General features: G+C 58.3%; 1 protein-coding gene and 2 long non-coding RNA genes across 3 annotated transcripts in view; 2 read left to right on the top strand and 1 right to left on the bottom strand.

Moving 5' to 3' along the window:
- LOC127044507 (uncharacterized) overlaps positions 1-13792 on the bottom strand; it is a 29239-nt gene extending 15447 nt beyond the window's left edge. Inside the window, exon 1 of the long non-coding RNA XR_007772510.1 lies at positions 13474-13792. This is a non-coding gene — a long non-coding RNA (uncharacterized LOC127044507). The remainder of the gene's footprint in view (positions 1-13473) is intronic.
- WDR97 (WD repeat domain 97) overlaps positions 1-18659 on the top strand; it is an 88144-nt gene that overhangs the window by 33590 nt on the left and 35895 nt on the right. The window contains exons 15-19 of the mRNA XM_050939482.1: positions 2636-2791; positions 3064-3150; positions 12343-12498; positions 13091-13210; positions 16660-16797. Coding sequence (XP_050795439.1) covers positions 2636-2791; positions 3064-3150; positions 12343-12498; positions 13091-13210; positions 16660-16797 — 657 coding nt within the window. The remainder of the gene's footprint in view (positions 1-2635; positions 2792-3063; positions 3151-12342; positions 12499-13090; positions 13211-16659; positions 16798-18659) is intronic.
- On the top strand, positions 3558-5081 carry LOC127044508 (uncharacterized). The gene is made up of 3 exons (XR_007772511.1): positions 3558-3947; positions 4911-4972; positions 5027-5081. It is a non-coding gene; the product is annotated as an uncharacterized LOC127044508 (long non-coding RNA).

Below are 18659 nucleotides of genomic sequence, written 5' to 3'. Positions count from 1 at the left end.
TTAAATTGGCTTCGGTACCCAGTGACTGGAAGTTAGCTAATGTAACGCCAATATTTAAAAAGGGCTCTAGAGGTGATCCCGGCTGTTACAGACCGGTAAGTCTAACGTCGGAACCGGGCAAATTAGTTGAAACAATAGTAAAGAATAAAATTGTCAGAAACATAGAAGAACATAAATTGTTGGGCAACAGTCAACATGGTTTCTGTAAAGGGAAATCGTGTCTTACTAATCTATTAGAGTTCTTTGAAGGGGTCAACAAACATCTGGACAAGGGGGATCCAGTGGACATAGTGTACTTAGATTTCCAGAAAGCCTTTGACAAGGTCCCTCATCAAAGGCTCTTACGTAAATTAAGCTGTCATGGGATAAAAGGGAAGGTCCTTTCATGGACTGAGAACTGGCTAAAAGACAGGGAACAAAGGGTAGGAATTAATGGTAAATTTTCAGAATGGAGAGGGGTAACTAGTGGTGTTCCCCAAGGGTCAGTCCTAGGACCAATCCTATTCAATTTATTCATAAATGATCTGGAGAAAGGGGTAAACAGTGAGGTGGCAAAGTTTGCAGAAGATACTAAACTACTCAAGATAGTTAAGACCAAAGCAGATTGTGAAGAACTTCAAAAAGATCTCACAAAACTAAGTGATTGGGCAACAAAATGGCAAATGAAATTGAATGTGGATAAATGTAAAGTGATGCACATTGGAAAAAATAACCCCAACTATACATACAATATGATGGGGGCTAATTTAGCTACAACTAATCAGGGAAGAGATCTTGGCGTCATCGTGGATAGTTCTCTGAAGATGTCCACGCAGTGCGCAGCGGCAGTCAAAAAAGCAAACAAGATGTTAGGAATCATTAAAAAGGGGATAGAGAATAAGACAGAGAATATATTATTGCCCTTATATAAATCCATGGTACGCCCACATCTTGAATACTATGTACAGATGTGGTCTCCTCACCTCAAAAAAGATATACTGGCACTAGAAAAGGTTCAGAAAAGGGCAACTAAAATGATTAGGGGTTTGGAGAGGGTCCCATATGAGAAAAGACTAAAGAGGCTAGGCCTCTTCAGCTTGGAAAAGAGGAGACTAAGGGGGGATATGATAGAGGTATATAAAATCATGAGTGATATGGAGAAAGTCGATAAGGAGAAGTTATTTACTTATTCCCATAATACACGAACTAGGGGTCACCAAATGAAATTAATGGGCAGCAGGTTTAAAACAAATAAAAGGAAGTTCTTCTTCACACAGCGCACAGTCAACTTGTGGAACTCCTTGCCTGAGGAGGTTGTGAAGGCTGGGACTATAACAATGTTTAAAAGGGAACTGGATAAATTCATGGTGGTTAAGTCCATAAATGGCTATTAGCCAGGAAGGGTAAAGAATGTGTCCCTGGCCTCTGTTTGTCAGAGGATGGAGATGGATGGCAGGAGAGAGATCACTTGATCATTGCCTGTTAGGTTCACTCCCTCTGGGGCACCTGGCATTGGCCACTGTCGGTAGACAGATACTGGGCTAGATGGACCTTTGGTCTGACCCAGTACGGCCGTTCTTATGTTCTTATAAGCCACAGGGAAAGAGGGGGGCCAGTTTTGGGAAGACTGGCAGGTTTTGGTGGAGGAGGAAGAATCTGGCTGGCTGGATGTGGCTTTGGGGGGATTGGCTGGTTTATGAAGAATGAGGATCTGATTGGTGCAGATTATTCTCCTTTACAAAATTGGCCCCCCAATCCTCAGTGCCAGATCCCTGCATCCCACAGAGTTAAAACAGTACTGCGATCCATGTACCATAGTGCCGGGGATACCCAGAGCGGTGAGCCACTGTGTTACCTCTGCCAAGGCAAGAGTGAGCTCTGCTAGAGATTAGCCTGAGTCAGCTCCCTGCTACATCAGCCTGGCTTTCTCTCCAGCAAACTCCTCGGGGCCTCTCAGCCCAAATCTCGCCTTGCAGGTAACAGCCAGTGAAATCCAGCCCCTAAACTCCTCAGCAGCGTTCTCTGCAATGAACAGCGCCCAGCACAGTGCATTCACAGACGATATTAAGTTAGCTGCTCTGTTAAAGAGTCAATACATTGCAGTTTAATAATTTAACTGGGGTAAATACACCCTTCCCTTCAAACACAGCACTGAGCCGGTTTCCTCAAGAACTCAGGTCAACTCCTATCTTGTCACTCAGGTTCCTTTATTAGGCGCACAGTAAAGCTAGACTAAATTGATTGCCCTCAAGCCTAGGGGGTGGGTATAGGGCATGCCACACCTCCAAAGTCACCCAGCCTCCTCTTCCGTTATAGACATTGACACGGTCCATTGCATGTACTGTCCATTGCATCCCATGCGCTGGGAATGGCTTGGTTACTTTGAGGGAGCCAATCCCTGTGCAGCATGCTCCGTCCATGCATTGTCCATGTACGACTTTCTCTTTACCTCATCTTTACGTCCTCCACTTCCCTTGTCCATTGTCAGTGGTTCTCTGGGGTTCCCCGTTAGCTCAGCCAGCCCAGACATTGTGTTTCCAGCATGCTGATCCATTTAACTCCCTAAGCCTGGCTCCCAAGAAGTGAGGCCATACCCAGGTCTAGTTACAGGCCTACGATAATGTGCACATTTACACTTAGCTCCTGTGTTCCCCAGGCTCCCGTGGCAGATGGGGTTTGCCGAGAGGATGCCCTGGAGCCTCGTGCAGGCCAGGGCTCACGTTTAGCACTTCCAACCCCCAGTGCTTCTAAAGGGCTGGAAGACTCCCTGTGCCGCTCCTCTCTGGCAAGGATCCAGAGTCAGATATCCCAGGTAAGGGTTTGGATTGATGCCGAGCAGACTCGGGCAAGGCAGCAGGTCCGCTGCTGGCTCTGATCTCACCTCTGGGCTGGCTAGGGGCAGGGCGGGGTTCCTAAATGAGTTAGATATGTTCATGGAGGATAGGTCCATCAATGGCAGTTAGCCCGGATGGGCAGGGACACAACCCTCTGCTCTGGGTGTCCCTAAACCTCTGACTGCCAGAAGCTGGGAGGGAACGACGGGATGGATCACGTGATAATCGCCCTGTTCTGTTCATTCCTTAGGAAGCACCAGGCACTGGCCACTGCACCTGCTGGGCTAGATGGACCATAGGTCTGACCTGGTGTGAGGCAGTGGGAATGTTGTGCTGTGTCTGTGAATGCTGAGTGGGGAGTATTGACCTGGGAAGTGTGCAGGGGAGTTTTGCTGGGACAGCCTTGAGGAAGGGAGGACACCTGAGCATGTAACAGAGAACCCGGGGGGGGGGGGGGGGTTGGAGGCCAGGTAACACCTCTGCCTGGGAAACGACAAGGGACACAAAGGCTGGGGAGGAGCCGAGGGGAGGCTGAGTGAGAGGCTGTAGGGAGTTTCAGTTTGGAGCTGGCTGGGAGAGAGGCGCCTGACCTGGGGCTGTGGCCTCCCCGGGGCCCAAAGATGAACTGAACTAAAGGGGGTCTTGCTGTCTGTACCTGCAAGACCTGTCCTGGACTGTGTTCCTGTCGTCCAAATAAACCTTCTGTGTTACTGGCTGGCTGAGAGTCCTGGTGAATCGCAGGAGGTGGGGGCTGCAGGGCCCTGACTCCCCCACACTCTGTGATAGTGTGTGTGTGTGGGGGGGAGAGGTGTGGGGGGGTAGGGATAGTGTGTGTGAGAGAGGGTGTAGGGGTGTATGTGTGTGTGGGGGGGTAGCGGTGTGAGGGTGAGGGGTCTGTGTGTGAGGGTGAGAGGGGCTAGGTGTGAGGGGGGTAGGGGTGCAGGGGGGTAGGGTGTGTGTGTGTGAAAGAGGGGGTAGGGGTGTGAGGGTGAGGGTGAGAGGGGGTAGGTGTGCGGGGGTTAGGGGTGTGAGGGTGAGGAGTTTGTGTGTGAGGGGGAGAGGGGGGTAGGTGTGTGTGGGAGTTTAGGGGTGTGAGGGTTAGGGGTCTGTGTGTGAGGGTGAGAGGGGGTAGGTGTGTGGGGGGGGGTTATGGGTGTGAGGGTGAAGAGTTTGTATGTGAAGGTGAAAGGGGGGTAGGTGTGGGGGGTTGGGTGTGAGGGTGAGGGGTTCGTGTGTGAGAGGGAGAGGGGGGAGGTGTGTAGGGGGGGTTAGGGGTGTGAGGGTGAGGGGTTTGTGTGTGAGGGGGAGAGGGGGTAGGTGTGTGGGGGGGGTTGGGGTGTGAGGGTGAGGAGTTTGTGTGTGAGAGGGAGAGGGGGTAGATGTGGGGGGGGTTAGGGGTGTGAGGGTGAGGGGTTTGTGTGTGAGGGTGAGGGGGGTAGGTGTGTGTGTGGGGTTATGGGTGTGAGGGTGAGGAGTTTGTATGTGAGGGTGAGAGGGGGTAGGTGTAGGGGGGTTAGGGGGGTGAGGAGTTTGTGTGTGAGGGGGAGAGGGGGTAGGTGTGTGTGGGGGGGTTATGGGTGTGAGGGTGAAGAGTTTGTATGTGAAGGTGAAAGGGGGGTAGGTGTGGGGGGTTGGGTGTGAGGGTGAGGGGTTCGTGTGTGAGAGGGAGAGGGGGGAGGTGTGTAGGGGGGGTTAGGGGTGTGAGGGTGAGGGGTTTGTGTGTGAGGGGGAGAGGGGGTAGGTGTGTGGGGGGGTTGGGGTGTGAGGGTGAGGAGTTTGTGTGTGAGGGGGAGAGGGGGTAGATGTGGGGGGGGTTAGGGGTGTGAGGGTGAGGGGTTTGTGTGTGAGGGTGAGAGGGGGTAGGTGTAGGGGGGTTAGGGGGGTGAGGAGTTTGTGTGTGAGGGGGAGAGGGGGTAGGTGTGTAGGGGGGGTTAGGGGTGTGAGGGTGAGGAGTTTGTGTGTGAGGGGGAGAGGGGGTAGGTGTAGGGGGGTTAGGGGGGTGAGGAGTTTGTGTGTGAGGGGGAGAGGGGGTAGGTGTGTAGGGGGGGTTAGGGGTGTGAGGGTGAGGAGTTTGTGTGTGAGGGGGAGAGGGGGTAGGTGTGTGTGGGGGTTATGGGTGTGAGGGTGAGGGGTTTGTATGTGAGGGTGAGAGGGGGTAGGTGTAGGGGGGTTAGGGGGGTGAGGAGTTTGTGTGTGAGGGGGAGAGGGGGTAGGTGTGTAGGGGGGGTTAGGGGTGTGAGGGTGAGGAGTTTGTGTGTGAGGGGGAGAGGGGGGAGGTGTGTAGGGGGGGTTAGGGGTGTGAGGGTGAGGGGTTTGTGTGTGAGGGGGAGAGGGGGTAGATGTGGGGGGGGTTAGGGGTGTGAGGGTGAGGGGTTTGTGTGTGAGGGTGAGGGGGGTAGGTGTGTGTGTGGGGTTATGGGTGTGAGGGTGAGGAGTTTGTATGTGAGGGTGAGAGGGGGTAGGTGTAGGGGGGTTAGGGGGGTGAGGAGTTTGTGTGTGAGGGGGAGAGGGGGTAGGTGTGTAGGGGGGGTTAGGGGTGTGAGGGTGAGGAGTTTGTGTGTGAGGGGGAGAGGGGGTAGGTGTGTGTGGGGGTTATGGGTGTGAGGGTGAGGGGTTTGTGTGTGAGGGGGAGGGGGTAGGTGAGGGGGGGTTAGGGGTGTGAGGGTGAGGAGTTTGTGTGTGAGGAGGAGAGGGGGTAGGTGTGTAGGGGGGTTATGGGTGTGAGGGTGAGGGGTTTGTGTGTGAGGGGGAGAGGGGGTAGGTGTGTAGGGGGGTTAGGGGTGTGAGGGTGAGGAGTTTGTGTGTGAGGAGGAGAGGGGGGTAGGTTTGTGTGGGAGTTTAGGGGTGTGAGGGTTAGGGGTCTGTGTGTGAGGGTGAGAGGGGGTAGGTGTGAGGGGGGTAGGGGTGCGGGGGGGTAGGGTGTGTGTGTGTGAAAGAGGGGGTAGGGGTGAGAGGATGAAGAGTTTGTGTGTGAGGGTGAGGGGGTAGGTGTGTGGGGGGGGGTTATGGGTGTGAGGGTGAAGAGTTTGTGTGTGAGGAGGAGAGGGGGGTAGGTGTGTAGGGGGGGTTAGGGGTGTGAGGGTGAGGAGTTTGTGTGTGAGGAGGAGAGGGGGTAGGTGTGTAGGGGGGGTTATGGGTGTGAGGGTGAGGGGTTTGTGTGTGGGGGGGAGGGGTAGGTGTGTAGGGGGGTTATGGGTGTGAGGGTGAGGGGTTTGTGTGTGAGGGGGAGAGGGGGTAGGTGTGTGTGGGGGTTAGGGGTGTGAGGGTGAGGAGTTTGTGAGGGGGAGAGGGGGTAGATGTGGGGGGGGGTTGGGGTGTGAGGGTGAGGGGTTTGTGTGTGAGGGTGGGAGGGGTAGGTGTGTGGGGGGGTTATGGGTGTGAGGGTGAGAGGTTTGTGTGTGAGGAGGAGAGGGGGTAGGTGTGTAGGGGGGGTTAGGGGTGTGAGGGTGAGGAGTCTGTGTGTGAGGAGGAGAGGGGGTAGGTGTGTAGGGGGGGTTATGGGTGTGAGGGTGAGGGGTTTGTGTGTGAGGGGGAGAAGGGGTAGGTGTGTGGGAGGGTTAGGGGTGTGAGGGTGAGGGGTTTTGTGTGAGGGGGAGAGGGGGTAGGTGTGTAGGGGGGTTATGGGTGTGAGGGTGAGGTGTTTGTGTGAGGGGGAGAGGGGGTAGATGTGGGGGGGGTTAGGGGTGTGAGGGTGAGGAGTTTGTGGTGAGGAGGAGAGGGGGTAGATGTAGGGGGGGTTATGGGTGTGAGGGTGAGGGGTTTGTGTGTGAGGGGGAGAAGGGGTAGGTGTGTCGGGGGGTTAGGGGTGTGAGGGTGAGGAGTTTGTGTATGAGGGGGAGAGGGGGTAGGTGTGTAGGGGGGTTATGGGTGTGAGGGTGAGGAGGTTGTGTGTGAGGGGGGAGGGGTAGGTGTGTAGGGGGGTTAGGGGTGTGAGGGTGAGGAGCTTGTGGTGAGGAGGAGAGGGGGTAGATGTAGGGGGGGTTATGGGTGTGAGGGTGAGGGGTTTGTGTGTGAGGGGGAGAAGGGGTAGGTGTGTCCGGGGGTTATGGGTGTGAGGGTGAGGAGTTTGTGTGTGAGGGGTAGGGGTAGGTGTGTAGGGGAGGTTAGGGGTGTGAGGGTGAGGAGGTTGTGTGTGAGGGGGAGAGGGGGTAGGTGTGGGGGGGGGGTTAGAGGTGTGAGGGTGAGGAGTTTGTGTGTGAGGGGGAGAGGGGGTAGATGTGGGGGGGGGTTAGGGGTGTGAGGGTGAGGGGTTTGTGTGTGAGGGGGGAGAGGGGGTAGGTGTGTAGGGGGGGTTAGGGGTGTGAGGGTGAGGGGTTTGTGTGTGAGGGGGAGAAGGGGTAGGTGTGGGGGGGTTAGGGGTGTGAGGGTGAGGAGTTTGCGTGTGAGGAGGAGAGGGGGTAGGTGTGTAGGCGGGGTTATGGGTGTGAGGGTGAGGAGTTTGTGGTGAGGAGGAGAGGGGGTAGGTGTGTAGGGGGGGTTATGGGTGTGAGGGTGAGGGGTTTGTGTGTGAGGGGGAGAAGGGGTAGGTGTGGGGGGGTTAGGGGTGTGAGGGTGAGGAGTTTGCGTGTGAGGGGGAGAGGGGGTAGGTGTGTAGGGGGGGTTAGGGGTGTGAGGGTGAGGGGTTTGTGTGTGAGGGGGAGAAGGGGTAGGTGTGGGGGGGTTAGGGGTGTGAGGGTGAGGAGTTTGCATGTGAGGAGGAGAGGGGGTAGGTGTGTAGGGGGGGTTATGGGTGTGAGGGTGAGGAGTTTGTGGTGAGGAGGAGAGGGGGTAGGTGTGTAGGGGGGGTTATGGGTGTGAGGGTGAGGGGTTTGTGTGTGAGGGGGAGAAGGGGTAGGTGTGGGGGGGTTAGGGGTGTGAGGGTGAGGAGTTTGCGTGTGAGGGGGAGAGGGGGAGGTGTGTAGGGGGGTTATGGGTGTGAGGGTGAGGTGTTTGTGTGTGAGGGGGAGAGGGGGTAGGTGTATAGGGGGGTTAGGGGTGTGAAGGTGAGGAGTTTGTGGTGAGGAGGAGAGGGGGTAGGTGTGTAGGGGGGTTATGGGTGTGAGGGTGAGGGGTTTGTGAGTGAGGGGGAGAAGGGGTAGGTGTGTGGGGGGTTAGGGGTGTGAGGGTGAGGAGTTTGTGTGTGAGGGGGAGAGGGGGTAGGTGTGTAGGGGGGGTTAGGGGTGTGAGGGTGCGGAGTTTGTGGTGAGGAGAGGGGGTAGATGTGGGGGGGGTTAGGGGTGTGAGGGTGAGGGGTTTGTGTGTGAGGGGGAGAGGGGGTAGGTGTAGGGGGGGTTATGGGTGTGAGGGTGAGAAGTTTGTGTGTGAGGGGGAGAAGGGGTAGGTGTGTAGGGGGGGTTAGGGGTGTGAGGGTGAGGAGTTTGTGGAGAGGAGGAGAGGGGGTAGATGTGGGGGGGGGTTAGGGGTGTGAGGGTGAGGGGTTTGTGTGTGGGGGGAGAGGGGGTAGATGTGGGGGGGTTAGGGGTGTGAGGGTGAGGGGTTTGTGTGTGGGGGGGAGGGGTAGGTGTGTGTGGGGGTTATGAGTGTGAGGGTGAGGGGTTTGTGTGTGAGGAGGAGAGGGGGTAGGTGTGTAGGGGGGGTTATGGGTGTGAGGGTGAGAGGTTTGTGTGTGAGGGGGAGGGGGGTAGGTGTGTAGGGGCGGTTAGGGGTGTGAGGGTGAGGAGTTTGTGTGTGGGGGGAGAGGGGGTAGATGTGGGGGGGGTTAGGGGTGTGAGGGTGAGGGGTTTTGTGTGAGGGGGGGAGGGGGTAGATGTGGGGGGGTTATGGGTGTGAGGGTGAGGGGTTTGTGTGTGAGGGGGAGAGGAGGTAGATGTGGGGGGGTTATGGGTGTGAGGGTGAGGGGTTTGTGTGTGAGGGGGGAGAGGGGGTAGGTGTGTGTGGGGGTTATGGGTTTGAGAGTGAGGTGTTTGTGTGTGAGGGGGAGAGGGGGTAGATGTGGGGGGGGTTAGGGGTGTGAGGGTGAGGGGTTTGTGTGTGAGGGGGGGAGGGGTAGGTGTGTGTGGGAGTTATGGGTGTGAGGGTGAGTGGTTTGTGTGTGGGGGGGAGGGGTAGGTGTGTAGGGGGGGTTATGGGTGTGAGGGTGAGGGGTTTGTGTGTGAGGGGGAGAGGGGGTAGGTGTGTAGGGGGGGTTATGGGTGTGAGGGTGAGGGGTTTGTGTGGGGGGGGGAGGGGTAGGTGTGTGGGGGGGTTAGGGGTGTGAGGGTGAGGGGTTTGTGTGTGAGGGGGAGAGGGGGTAGATGTGGGGGGGGTTAGGGGTGTGAGGGTGAGGGGTTTGGGTGTGAGGGGGGGTGGGGTAGGTGTGTGTGGGAGTTATGGGTGTGAGGGTGAGGGGTTTGTGTGTGAGGGGGAGAGGGGGTAGGTGTGTGTGGGGGTTATGGGTGTGAGAGTGAGGGGTTTGTGTGTGAGGGGGAGAGGGGGTAGATGTGGGGGGGTTAGGGGTGTGAGGGTGAGGGATTTGTGTGTGAGGGGGGAGGGGTAGGTGTGTGTGGGGGTTATGGGTGTGAGGGTGAGAGGTTTGTGTGTGAGGGGGGGAGGGGTAGGTGTGTGTGGGAGTTATGGGTGTGAGGGTGAGGGGTTTGGGTGTGAGGGGGAGAGGGGGTAGGTGTGTAGGGGGGGGTTAGGGGTTTGAGGGTGAGGGGTTTGTGTGTGAGGGGGAGAGGGGGTAGATGTGGGGGAGTTAGGGGTGTGAGGGTGAGGGGTTTGTGTGTGGGGGGGAGGGGTAGGTGTGTGTGGGAGTTATGGGTGTGAGGGTGAGGGGTTTGTGTGTGAGGGGGAGAGGGGGTAGGTGTGGGGGGGGTTATGGGTGTGAGGGTGAGGGGTTTGTGTGGGGGGGAGGGGTAGGTGTGTGTGGGGGTTATGGGTGTGAGGGTGAGGTGTTTGTGTGTGAGGGGGAGAGGGGGTAGATGTGGGGGGGTTAGGGGTGTGAGGGTGAGGGGTTTGTGTGTGGGGGGGAGGGGTAGGTGTGTGTGGGGGTTATGGGTGTGAGAGTGAGGGGTTTGTGTGTGAGGGGGAGAGGGGTTAGGTGTGGGGGGGTTAGGGGTGTGAGGGTGAGGGGTTTGTGTGTGAGGGGGGAGGGGTAGGTGTGTGGGGGGGTTAGGGGTGTGAGGGTGAGGGGTTTGTGTGTGAGGGGGGAGGGGTAGGTGTGTGTGGGGGTTATGGGTGTGAGGGTGAGGGGTTTGTGTGTGAGGGGGAGAAGGGGTAGGTGTGTGTGGGGGTTATGGGGGTGAGGGTGAGGGGTTTGTGTGTGAGGGGAGGCGGGGTAGGAGTGTGTGGGGGTTAGGGCTGTGAGGGGGAGGGGTTTGGGTGTGAGGGGGGGCGGGGTAGGAGTGTGTGGGGGTTATGGGTGTGAGGGTGAGGGGTTTGTGTGTGGGGGGGGAGGGGTAGGTGTGTGTGGGGGTTAGGGCTGTGAGGGGGAGGGGTTTGGGTGTGTGGGGGGAGGGGTAGGTGTGTGTGGGGGTTATGGGGGTGAGGGTGAGGGGTTTGGGTGTGAGGGGGGGGCGGGGTAGGAGTGTGTGGGGGTTATGGGTGTGAGGGTGAGGAGTTTGTGTGTGAAGGGGAGAGGCGGTAGATGGGGGGGTTAGGGGTGTGAGGGTGAGGGGTTTGTGTGTGGGGGGGAGGGGTAGATGTGGGGGGGTTAGGGGTGTGAGGGTGAGGGGTTTGTGTGTGACGGGGAGAGGGGGTAGGTGTGTGTGGGGGTTATGGGTGTGAGGGGGAGGGGTTTGGGTGTGAAGGGGGGCGGGGTAGGTGTGGGGGGGGTTAGGGGTGTGAGGGTGAGGGGTTTGTGTGTGGGGGGGAGGGGTAGGTGTGTGTGGGGGTTAGGGCTGTGAGGGGGAGGGGTTTGGGTGTGTGGGGGGAGGGGTAGGTGTGTGTGGGGGTTATGGGGGTGAGGGTGAGGAGTTTGTGTGTGAGGGGGGGCGGGGTAGGAGTGTGTGGGGGTTATGGGTGTGAGGGTGAGGGGTTTGTGTGTGGGGGGAGGGGTAGGTGTGTGTGGGGGTTAGGGCTGTGAGGGGGAGGGGTTTGGGTGTGTGGGGGGAGGGGTAGGTGTGTGTGGGAGTTATGGGTGTGAGGGTGAGGGGTTTGTGTGTGGGGGGGAGGGGTAGGTGTGTGTGGGGGTTAGGGCTGTGAGGGGGAGGGGTTTGTGTGTGAGGGGGGGCGGGGTAGGTGTGTGTGGGGGTTATGGGTGTGAGGGTGAGGAGTTTGTGTGTGGGGGGAGGGGTAGGTGTGTGTGGGGGTTAGGGCTGTGAGGGGGAGGGGTTTGGGTGTGTGGGGGGAGGGGTAGGTGTGTGTGGGAGTTATGGGTGTGAGGGTGAGGGGTTTGTGTGTGGGGGGAGGGGTAGGTGTGTGTGGGGGTTAGGGCTGTGAGGGGGAGGGGTTTGTGTGTGAGGGGGGGCGGGGTAGGTGTGTGTGGGGGTTATGGGTGTGAGGGTAAGGAGTTTGTGTGTGGGGGGAGGGGTAGGTGTGTGTGGGGGTTATGGATGTGAGGGTGAGGAGTTTGTGTGTGGGGGGAGGGGTAGGTGTGTGTGGGGGTTATGGGTGTGAGGGTGAGGAGTTTGTGTGTGGGGGGGAGAGGGGGTAGATGTGGGGGGGTTATGGGTGTGAGGGTGAGGGGTTTGTGTGTGAGGGGGAGAAGGGGTAGGTGTGTGTGGGGGTTATGGGTGTGAGGGTGAGGGGTTTGTGTGTGGGGGGGAGGGGTAGGTGTGTGTGGGGGTTAGGGCTGTGAGGGGGAGGGGTTTGGGTGTGTGGGGGGAGGGGTAGGTGTGTGTGGGAGTTATGGGTGTGAGGGTGAGGGGTTTGGGTGTGAGGGGGTCGGGGTAGGTGTGTGTGGGAGTTATGGGTGTGAGGGTGAGGGGTTTGGGTGTGAAGGGGGGCGGGGTAGGTGTGGGGGGGGTTAGGGGTGTGAGGGTGAGGGGTTTGTGTGTGGGGGGAGGGGTAGGTGTGTGTGGGGGTTAGGGCTGTGAGGGGGAGGGGTTTGGGTGTGGGGGGGGGGGGCGGGGTAGGTGTGTGTGGGGGTTATGGGTGTGAGGGTGAGGTGTTTGTGTGTGAGGGGGAGAGGGGGTAGATGTGGGGGGGGTTAGGGGTGTGAGGGTGAGGGGTTTGTGTGTGAGGGGGAGAGGGGGTAGATGTGGGGGGGGTTAGGGCTGTGAGTGTGAGGGGTTTGTGTGTGGGGGGTAGGGGTAGGTGTGTGTGGGGGTTATGGGTGTGAGGGTGAGGGGTTTGTGTGTGAGGTCCAGTCCAAGCACCAACACCCAAGAGGGTGTTTCCTGTGGCCTCCCCTGCTCTCTCTGCCCACGTCTCCCCCTGGCCCGCCTGTGGCTGTGCTGGACACAGCCCATAACAAACCCCACCGCACAAAGCTGCAGGTGCCCCCCAGAGCACGGGCGGCTGCCGGGCGGTTTGGCCCACGTGGGCGCTGCCTGCCCTGCTTTGGAAGCTCCTGTGTCGGTGTCTGGCCGTGGTGCACCAGGCAGCTGTGCCAACGCAGCGCGTGGGACCCTGTAACGTGCACATTTACACTGAGCTCCTGTGTCCCCAGGCTCCCGTGGCAGATGGGGTTTGCCAAGAGGACGCCCTGGAGCCTCGCGCAGGCCGGGGCTCACGTTCAGCGCTTCCAGCCCCCAGTGCTTCTAAAGGGCTGGAAGACTCCCTGCGCCGCTCCTCGCTGGCAAGGATCCGGAGTCAGATATCCCAGGTGAGGGCTTGGATCGACACCAAGCAGGCTCGGGCAAGGCAGCAGGTCCGCTGCTGGTTCAGATCTCACCTCTGGGCTGGCTGGAGGCAGGGGATCCAATGGGCTGGCTGGGGGGCAAGGGCTCTCTAACCTCGCAGCTGGCAGGCTGGCTGGGGGGAAAGGGAGAGCGGCCAGACTGTTGTTAAACCATGGAGAAGAGAGATCTGCCTTGCAGGGAAAAGGCTGGCTGTGGGGATTGGCTGGCTGGGGGGAAAGGGAGAGCAGCCAGACTGTTGTTAAGCTGTGGCCTCCCCTAGCGAGGCCGTGGTACAGGTGCACGTGATGGGTCGGGAGCAGGAAGGAATGAGAAAGGTGCAGACACAACCAGGGCAGCAGAATATCGGGGGAGAGGGATAGCTCAATGGTTTGAGCATTGGCCTGCTAAACCCAGGGCTGAGTTCAATCCTTGAGGGGGCCACTTAGGGAACAGGGGTAAAAATCTGTCTGGGGATTGGTCCTGCTTTGAGCAGGGGGTTGGACTAGATGACCTTCTGAGGTCCCTTCCAACCCTGATATTCTATGAATAACTCCCTTCTGCATCTGGGTCCCCAAGGCTCGCCAGGAGGCCATGGCAGCCAGTGAGAGCCACCACAGCCAGTCGCCTTCACTGCAGATCACCAGAGTCAATGGCCATGGCCCCTCCATGTCTCAGGTCAGCAGTCAGATGTCCAAGGTGAGCCAAGATGTCGGGGATCCTACTGCAAACACCTCGCACCACAGTCCTGAAGCCCCCCAGGTCCTGGCTCTGTGGTTCTCAGCCTGCAGCCCAATCAGCACACAGCTGTGGCCCATGTGACGTCCTAAGGGCCATACAAGTAGGATTGGATGTGGCCCTCAATGGGTTGAGAACCACTGCCTAGCTGCTCTCTGGGCCCCTGAGCTGTCGTGGCCTGGGCATGTTTCCTTCCCCTGTCCGTGACTGTCTAGCTCACTGACCTCTGCATCTCCAGCTCTGAGCACCACGCGCACTGTCCCGGCTCCAGGCAGCCTGTTGCCCCAGCCTGAATGCAGCGGGCGTCTGAGCACCCAGCCCTGCAGTGCAAGGTGCTGATGTTGTCTACTGCTAGAACTTTCCTCTCCAAGAGCCCCGCAGAGGCGTGTGGCTCGCTCCAGAGCCATCCGTGCTGCCCAGGGGGTAAAACTCTGAGCTCTTTCCTTTCGTGCATGGGCCTGAGTCCCAGTGCTGAGTCACCGTCCGTCTGCTCTGGGGAATAGCTCCTCCCTACTTAGCCATTTCCCATTTCCTGCTCCGGCCCTGGGCCTCCCAGGCCTTGGTGCCACCCACAGTGGGTGAGGATCTGTCATAACCCCTGTGACGCAGGAGGGAGCAGGGCGGACTGACCTGGGAATGTCATTTAGTTTTACTGGGGCTGTCTGCATGGGGGATGGGAGAGCAGGGGGTGACTTGAGGTGAGGGAGGGTACCTGAGCCAGGAAGGGGGCTGGAGGAGTCACACCTTTGCCTGGTAAGCTGGAGAGGGGGAGAGGAGGAGGGGGAGAGAGCCTGCTGGAGGGGTTTTGGTTTCAGTTTGGGGCTGGCTGGGAAGAGGCAGGGAACCCTAGTCTGGGTCTAAGATCCTTGCCCCCCAGAGGGACCTGGCTGAGGGGTCCTGGTTGTACCTACAAGCCCTGCTTGGAACTGTGTTCCTGGCATCTAATAAACCTTCTGTTTTACTGGCTGGCTGAGAGTCACAGTGAATCACAGGAAGTGGGGGGTGCAGGGCCCTGACTCCCCCACACTCCGTGATAACCCCCCTGGAAGAATTAGGCAGGGGAGGAGGAGCCACTATGGAGCATTCCCCCAGCCTGCTGCCACCAGCCCTCCTGGGTGCCCGGCACAGACCAGGCAGTGCAGGGGACAGGCCTCCAGCTCAGCTGTGGGAAGTTCCTTTTGGAGCTGGCCCAGAAAGCCAGTTCTGTTGGGGGTAGGGTGACCACGCAGCAAGTGTGAAACATCAGGACAGGGCTGGGTGGTAATAGCAGCCTGTATAAAGAAAAGACCCCAAAATTGGGACATCTTGTCACCCTAGTTGGGGACAGACTGGCTCTTTAAGAGCTGTTTGCATGCTGCGACTGCTGATGAGTAGAGGAGAGCACGAATGACATGCAGGCCACTGCACTTCCCCAGGGGCGTGGCAGGATCCTCAGGGGCAGTGATAACAGAGTGGCTGTGTGACCCAACCTGGCTCCCCGGGGGGCAGTGGTTGTGCAATGGCTGCATGGTCTCATAGACTCATGGACTTAAGGTCAGAAGGGACCGTTATGGTCATTTAGTCTGACCTCCTGCACAATGCAGGCCACAGAATCTCACCCACTCCTGTAACAAACCCCTAACCTATATCTGAGCCACTGAAGTCCTCAAATCGTGGTTTAAAAACCTCAAGGTGCAGAGAATCCTCCAGCCAGTGACCTGTGCCCCATGCTGCAGAGGAAGGTTAAAAACCTCCAGGACCTCTGCCAATCTGCCCTGGAGGAAAATTCCTTCCCGACCCCAAATATGACGATCAGCTAAACCCTGAGTACGTGGGCAAGACTCACCAGCCAGCACCCAGGAAAAAATTCTCTGTAGTAACTCAGATCCCACCCCGTCTAACATCCCATCCCAGACCACTGGGCATACTTACCTGCTGATAATCAAAGATCAATTGCCAAATTAATTGCCAAAATTAGGCTATCCCATCATACCATCCCCTCCATAAACTTATCAAGCTTAGTCTTGAAGCCAGACACGTCTTTTGCCCCCACTACTCTCCTTGGATGGCTGTTCCAGAACTTCACTCCTCTAATGGTTAGAAACCTTCATCTAATTTCAAGTCTAAACTTCCTGATGGCCAGTTTATATCCATTTGTTCTTGTGTCCGCATTGGTACTAAGCTTAAATAATTCCTCTCCCTCTCTAATATTAATCCCTCTGATATATTTATAGAGAGTAATCATATCCCCCGCTCAGCCTTCTTTTGGCTAGGCTAAACAAGCCGAGCTCTTTGAGTCTCCTTTCATAAGACAGGGTTTCCATTCCTCGGATCATCCTAGTAGCCCGTCTCTGTACCTGTTCCAGTTTGAATTCATCCTTCTTAAACATGGGAGACCAGAACTGCACACAGTATTCCAGATGAGGTCTCATCAGTGCCTTGTATAACGGTACTAACACCTCCTTATCTTTGCTGGAAGTACCTCGCCTGATGCATCCTAAAACCACATTAGCTTTTTTAACGGCCATATCACATTGGCGGCTCATAGTCATCCTGTGATCAACCAATACACCGAGGTCCTTCTCCTCCTCTGTTGCTTCCAACTGATGTGTCCCCAATTTATAACCAAAATTCTTGTTATTAACCCCTAAATGCATGACCTTGCACTTTTCACTATTAAATTTCATCCTATTACTATTACTCCAGTTTACAAGGTCATCCAGATCTTCCTGTAGGATATCCCGGTCCTTCTCTGTGTTAGCAATACCCCCCAGCTTTGTGTCATCTGCAAACTTTATTAGCACATTCCCACTTTTTGTGTCAAGGTCAGTAATAAAAAGATTGGTCCCAAAACCAATCCCTGAGGAACTCCACTAGTAACCTCCTTCCAGCCTGACAGTTCACCCTTCAGTACGACCCGTTGTAGTCTCCCCTTTAATCAGTTCCTTATCCACCTTTCAATTCTCATATTGATCCCCTGGTTCCCCCAGGGGCGATGGCTGCGGCCTGGCTGCATGGCCTGGCCCAGTTCCCCAGTGGATGGTAGCTGTGGCCTGGCCACGTGGCTCATCTTGGATCCCCCGTGGATGGTAGTTGCAGCCCGGCTGCGTGGCCTGGCCTGGTTCCCGCATGGATGGTGGCTGTGGCCTGGCCACGTGGCCTAGCCCGGTTCCCCCATGGATGGTGGCTGTGGCCTGGCCACGTGGCCTAGCCCGGTTCCCCCGTGGATGGTGGCTGTGGCCTGGCTGTGTGGGCTGGCCCCGTTCCCCTGTGGATGGTGGCTGTGGCCTGGCTGTGTGGCCTGGCCCAGTTCCCCCGTGGATAGTGGCTGTGGACGGGCCGCGTGGCCTGGCCCGGTTCCCCTGGGCCGTGGTTTGCTGTGTCCCTGGAGAGCGAGTGGCTCTCTGATATGCTTTGTTTCCTCCTCTCAGAGCTCGTCCCATCTCCACGTCCGCAGGCTGTCATCCGGCTTCCTGCCCAATTCGGTGTTGGTGCAGCAGTTCCGGAGCCAGGATGACATCGAGTCTGCGAGGGAATCACTGCTGGCCACATGGCTGGAAGTGCAGCAGGTAGAGGAGTGCGGATGGTCCAAGTGAGAAAGCCCTATCCCTAGGAAGAGCTCTCCCGATACTTCTCCCCAGGCTGTGCCGCTCCTCGCCTCTCCCCTGGGCTTCCTCTGCCTGAATCTCCTGGGGGAGACGCCAAAGGTGCAGTGATCTGCAGGCTCAGCGGGGAGACTGCTCCTTGCCTCTTGGTCTGCTCCTCCCGCAGCCAGGCCTGCTGGGGTGCTGGGGCACTGGCCTGGGCCCACTGCAGCCAGGCCAGTGGTGCTGCCCTCTCCCAGCTGCAGGGCAGGCAGATGTTGTGGGTATGGGGGTTGCAGGCTGAGCCAGGAGACCCGCTCAATGCACACAACATAACCCCCGCCTCCTTGCCAAGTGAGAGCATCTCCCGGCCTCCCCGTCAGTGGAGGGAACTGAGCTGCAGCTGAAGGCCTGGGCTGACTGAGGAGGAGCCTGGAGGAGCCTCTGCAAGGGCCAGGGCAGAGGAATCGGGCGGGAGCCCAATCTCGCTCCTGGAGAGTCGCTGTGGTCAGTGCTGGTCTCCACACTTCCATCCTGCTGCTCCGTCACGCCCAGGGCCGGCTCCAGGCACCAGCACAGCAAGCAGGTGCTTGGGGCGGCCAACGGAAAGAGGCAGCACATCCGGCTCTTCGGCGGCAGGTCCCTAAATCCTTTTCAGAGGGAAGGACCTGCCGCCGAATTGTCGCTGAACAATGAAGTGGCGGCGGTAGAGGTGCCAATCGTGGCTTTCCCTCCTCCTCCCCTCCCCCCGCAACTTGGGGCGGCAAAAACGCTGGAGCGGGCCCTGGTCATCCCACCCTGGGGGCTTGGAGTCAGGGCAGCCTCCCTGAGCAGAGCAAGGCCCCAGACCGGCCTGGCCATGGACTGGGCTTACGGCGGGAGCCCCAGGGCCCCGCTTGTGGCCAAAGGTCAGAGTCACAAGAGCAGAGCGATGAGTTCCTGCAATGACACCGTCCCCCCAGCTCTTCCCACAAGTCGTGTGTCAGCTCAGAGCCGGCTGCCCTCCTGGGCCAGCATTACACCCTGGGGTAAGCCAGGGAACACGGGTGTCGCCCTACACCCACCCTGTGCTGCTCCAAGCTGGCTGCCCTCCCTGGGGCCAGCATTACACCCTGAGGTAAGCCAGGCAGCACAGGTGTCTCCTTACACCCAGCCCATGCCACTCCCAGCCGGCTGCTCTCCCCAGGCCAGCATTACACCCTGGGGTAAACCAGGAAACACGGGTGTCTCCTTACATCCACCCCGTGCTGCTCCCAGATGGCTGCCCTCCCGGGCCAGCATTACACCCCGGGGTAAGCCAGGGAACACGGGTGTCACCCTACACCCACCCTGTGCCACTCACAGCCGGCTGCCCTTCTGGGCCAGCATTACACCCTGGGGTAAACCAGGAAACACGGGTGTCTCCTTACACCCACCCCGTGCTGCTCCCAGATGGCTGCCCTCCCGGGCCAGCATTACACCCCGGGGTAAGCCAGGGAACACGGGTGTCACCCTACACCCACCCTGTGCCACTCCCAGCCGGCTGCTCTCCCGGGCCAGCATTACACCCCGGGGTAAGCCAGGGAACACGGGTATCACTGTACACCCAGCCCTTGCCACTCCCAGCCGGCTGCTCTCCCAGGCCAGCATTACACCCCGGGGTAAGCCAGGGAACACGGGTGTCACCCTACACCCACCCTGTGCCACTCACAGCCGGCTGCCCTCCTGGGCCAGCATTACAGCCTGGGGTAAGCCAGGGAACACGGGTATCGCCGTACACCCAGCCCTTGCCACTCCCAGCCGGCTGCTCTCCCGGGCCAGCATTACACCCCGGGGTAAGCCAGGGAACACGGGTGTCACCCTACAGT

Source organism: Gopherus flavomarginatus, chromosome 2 (genome assembly GCF_025201925.1).
Source record: "Gopherus flavomarginatus isolate rGopFla2 chromosome 2, rGopFla2.mat.asm, whole genome shotgun sequence".
Classification (NCBI taxonomy): Eukaryota; Metazoa; Chordata; order Testudines; family Testudinidae; genus Gopherus; species Gopherus flavomarginatus.
The sequence above is the reverse complement of the archived record's forward strand: the minus strand, read 5'-3'. Positions and strand labels throughout refer to the sequence as shown.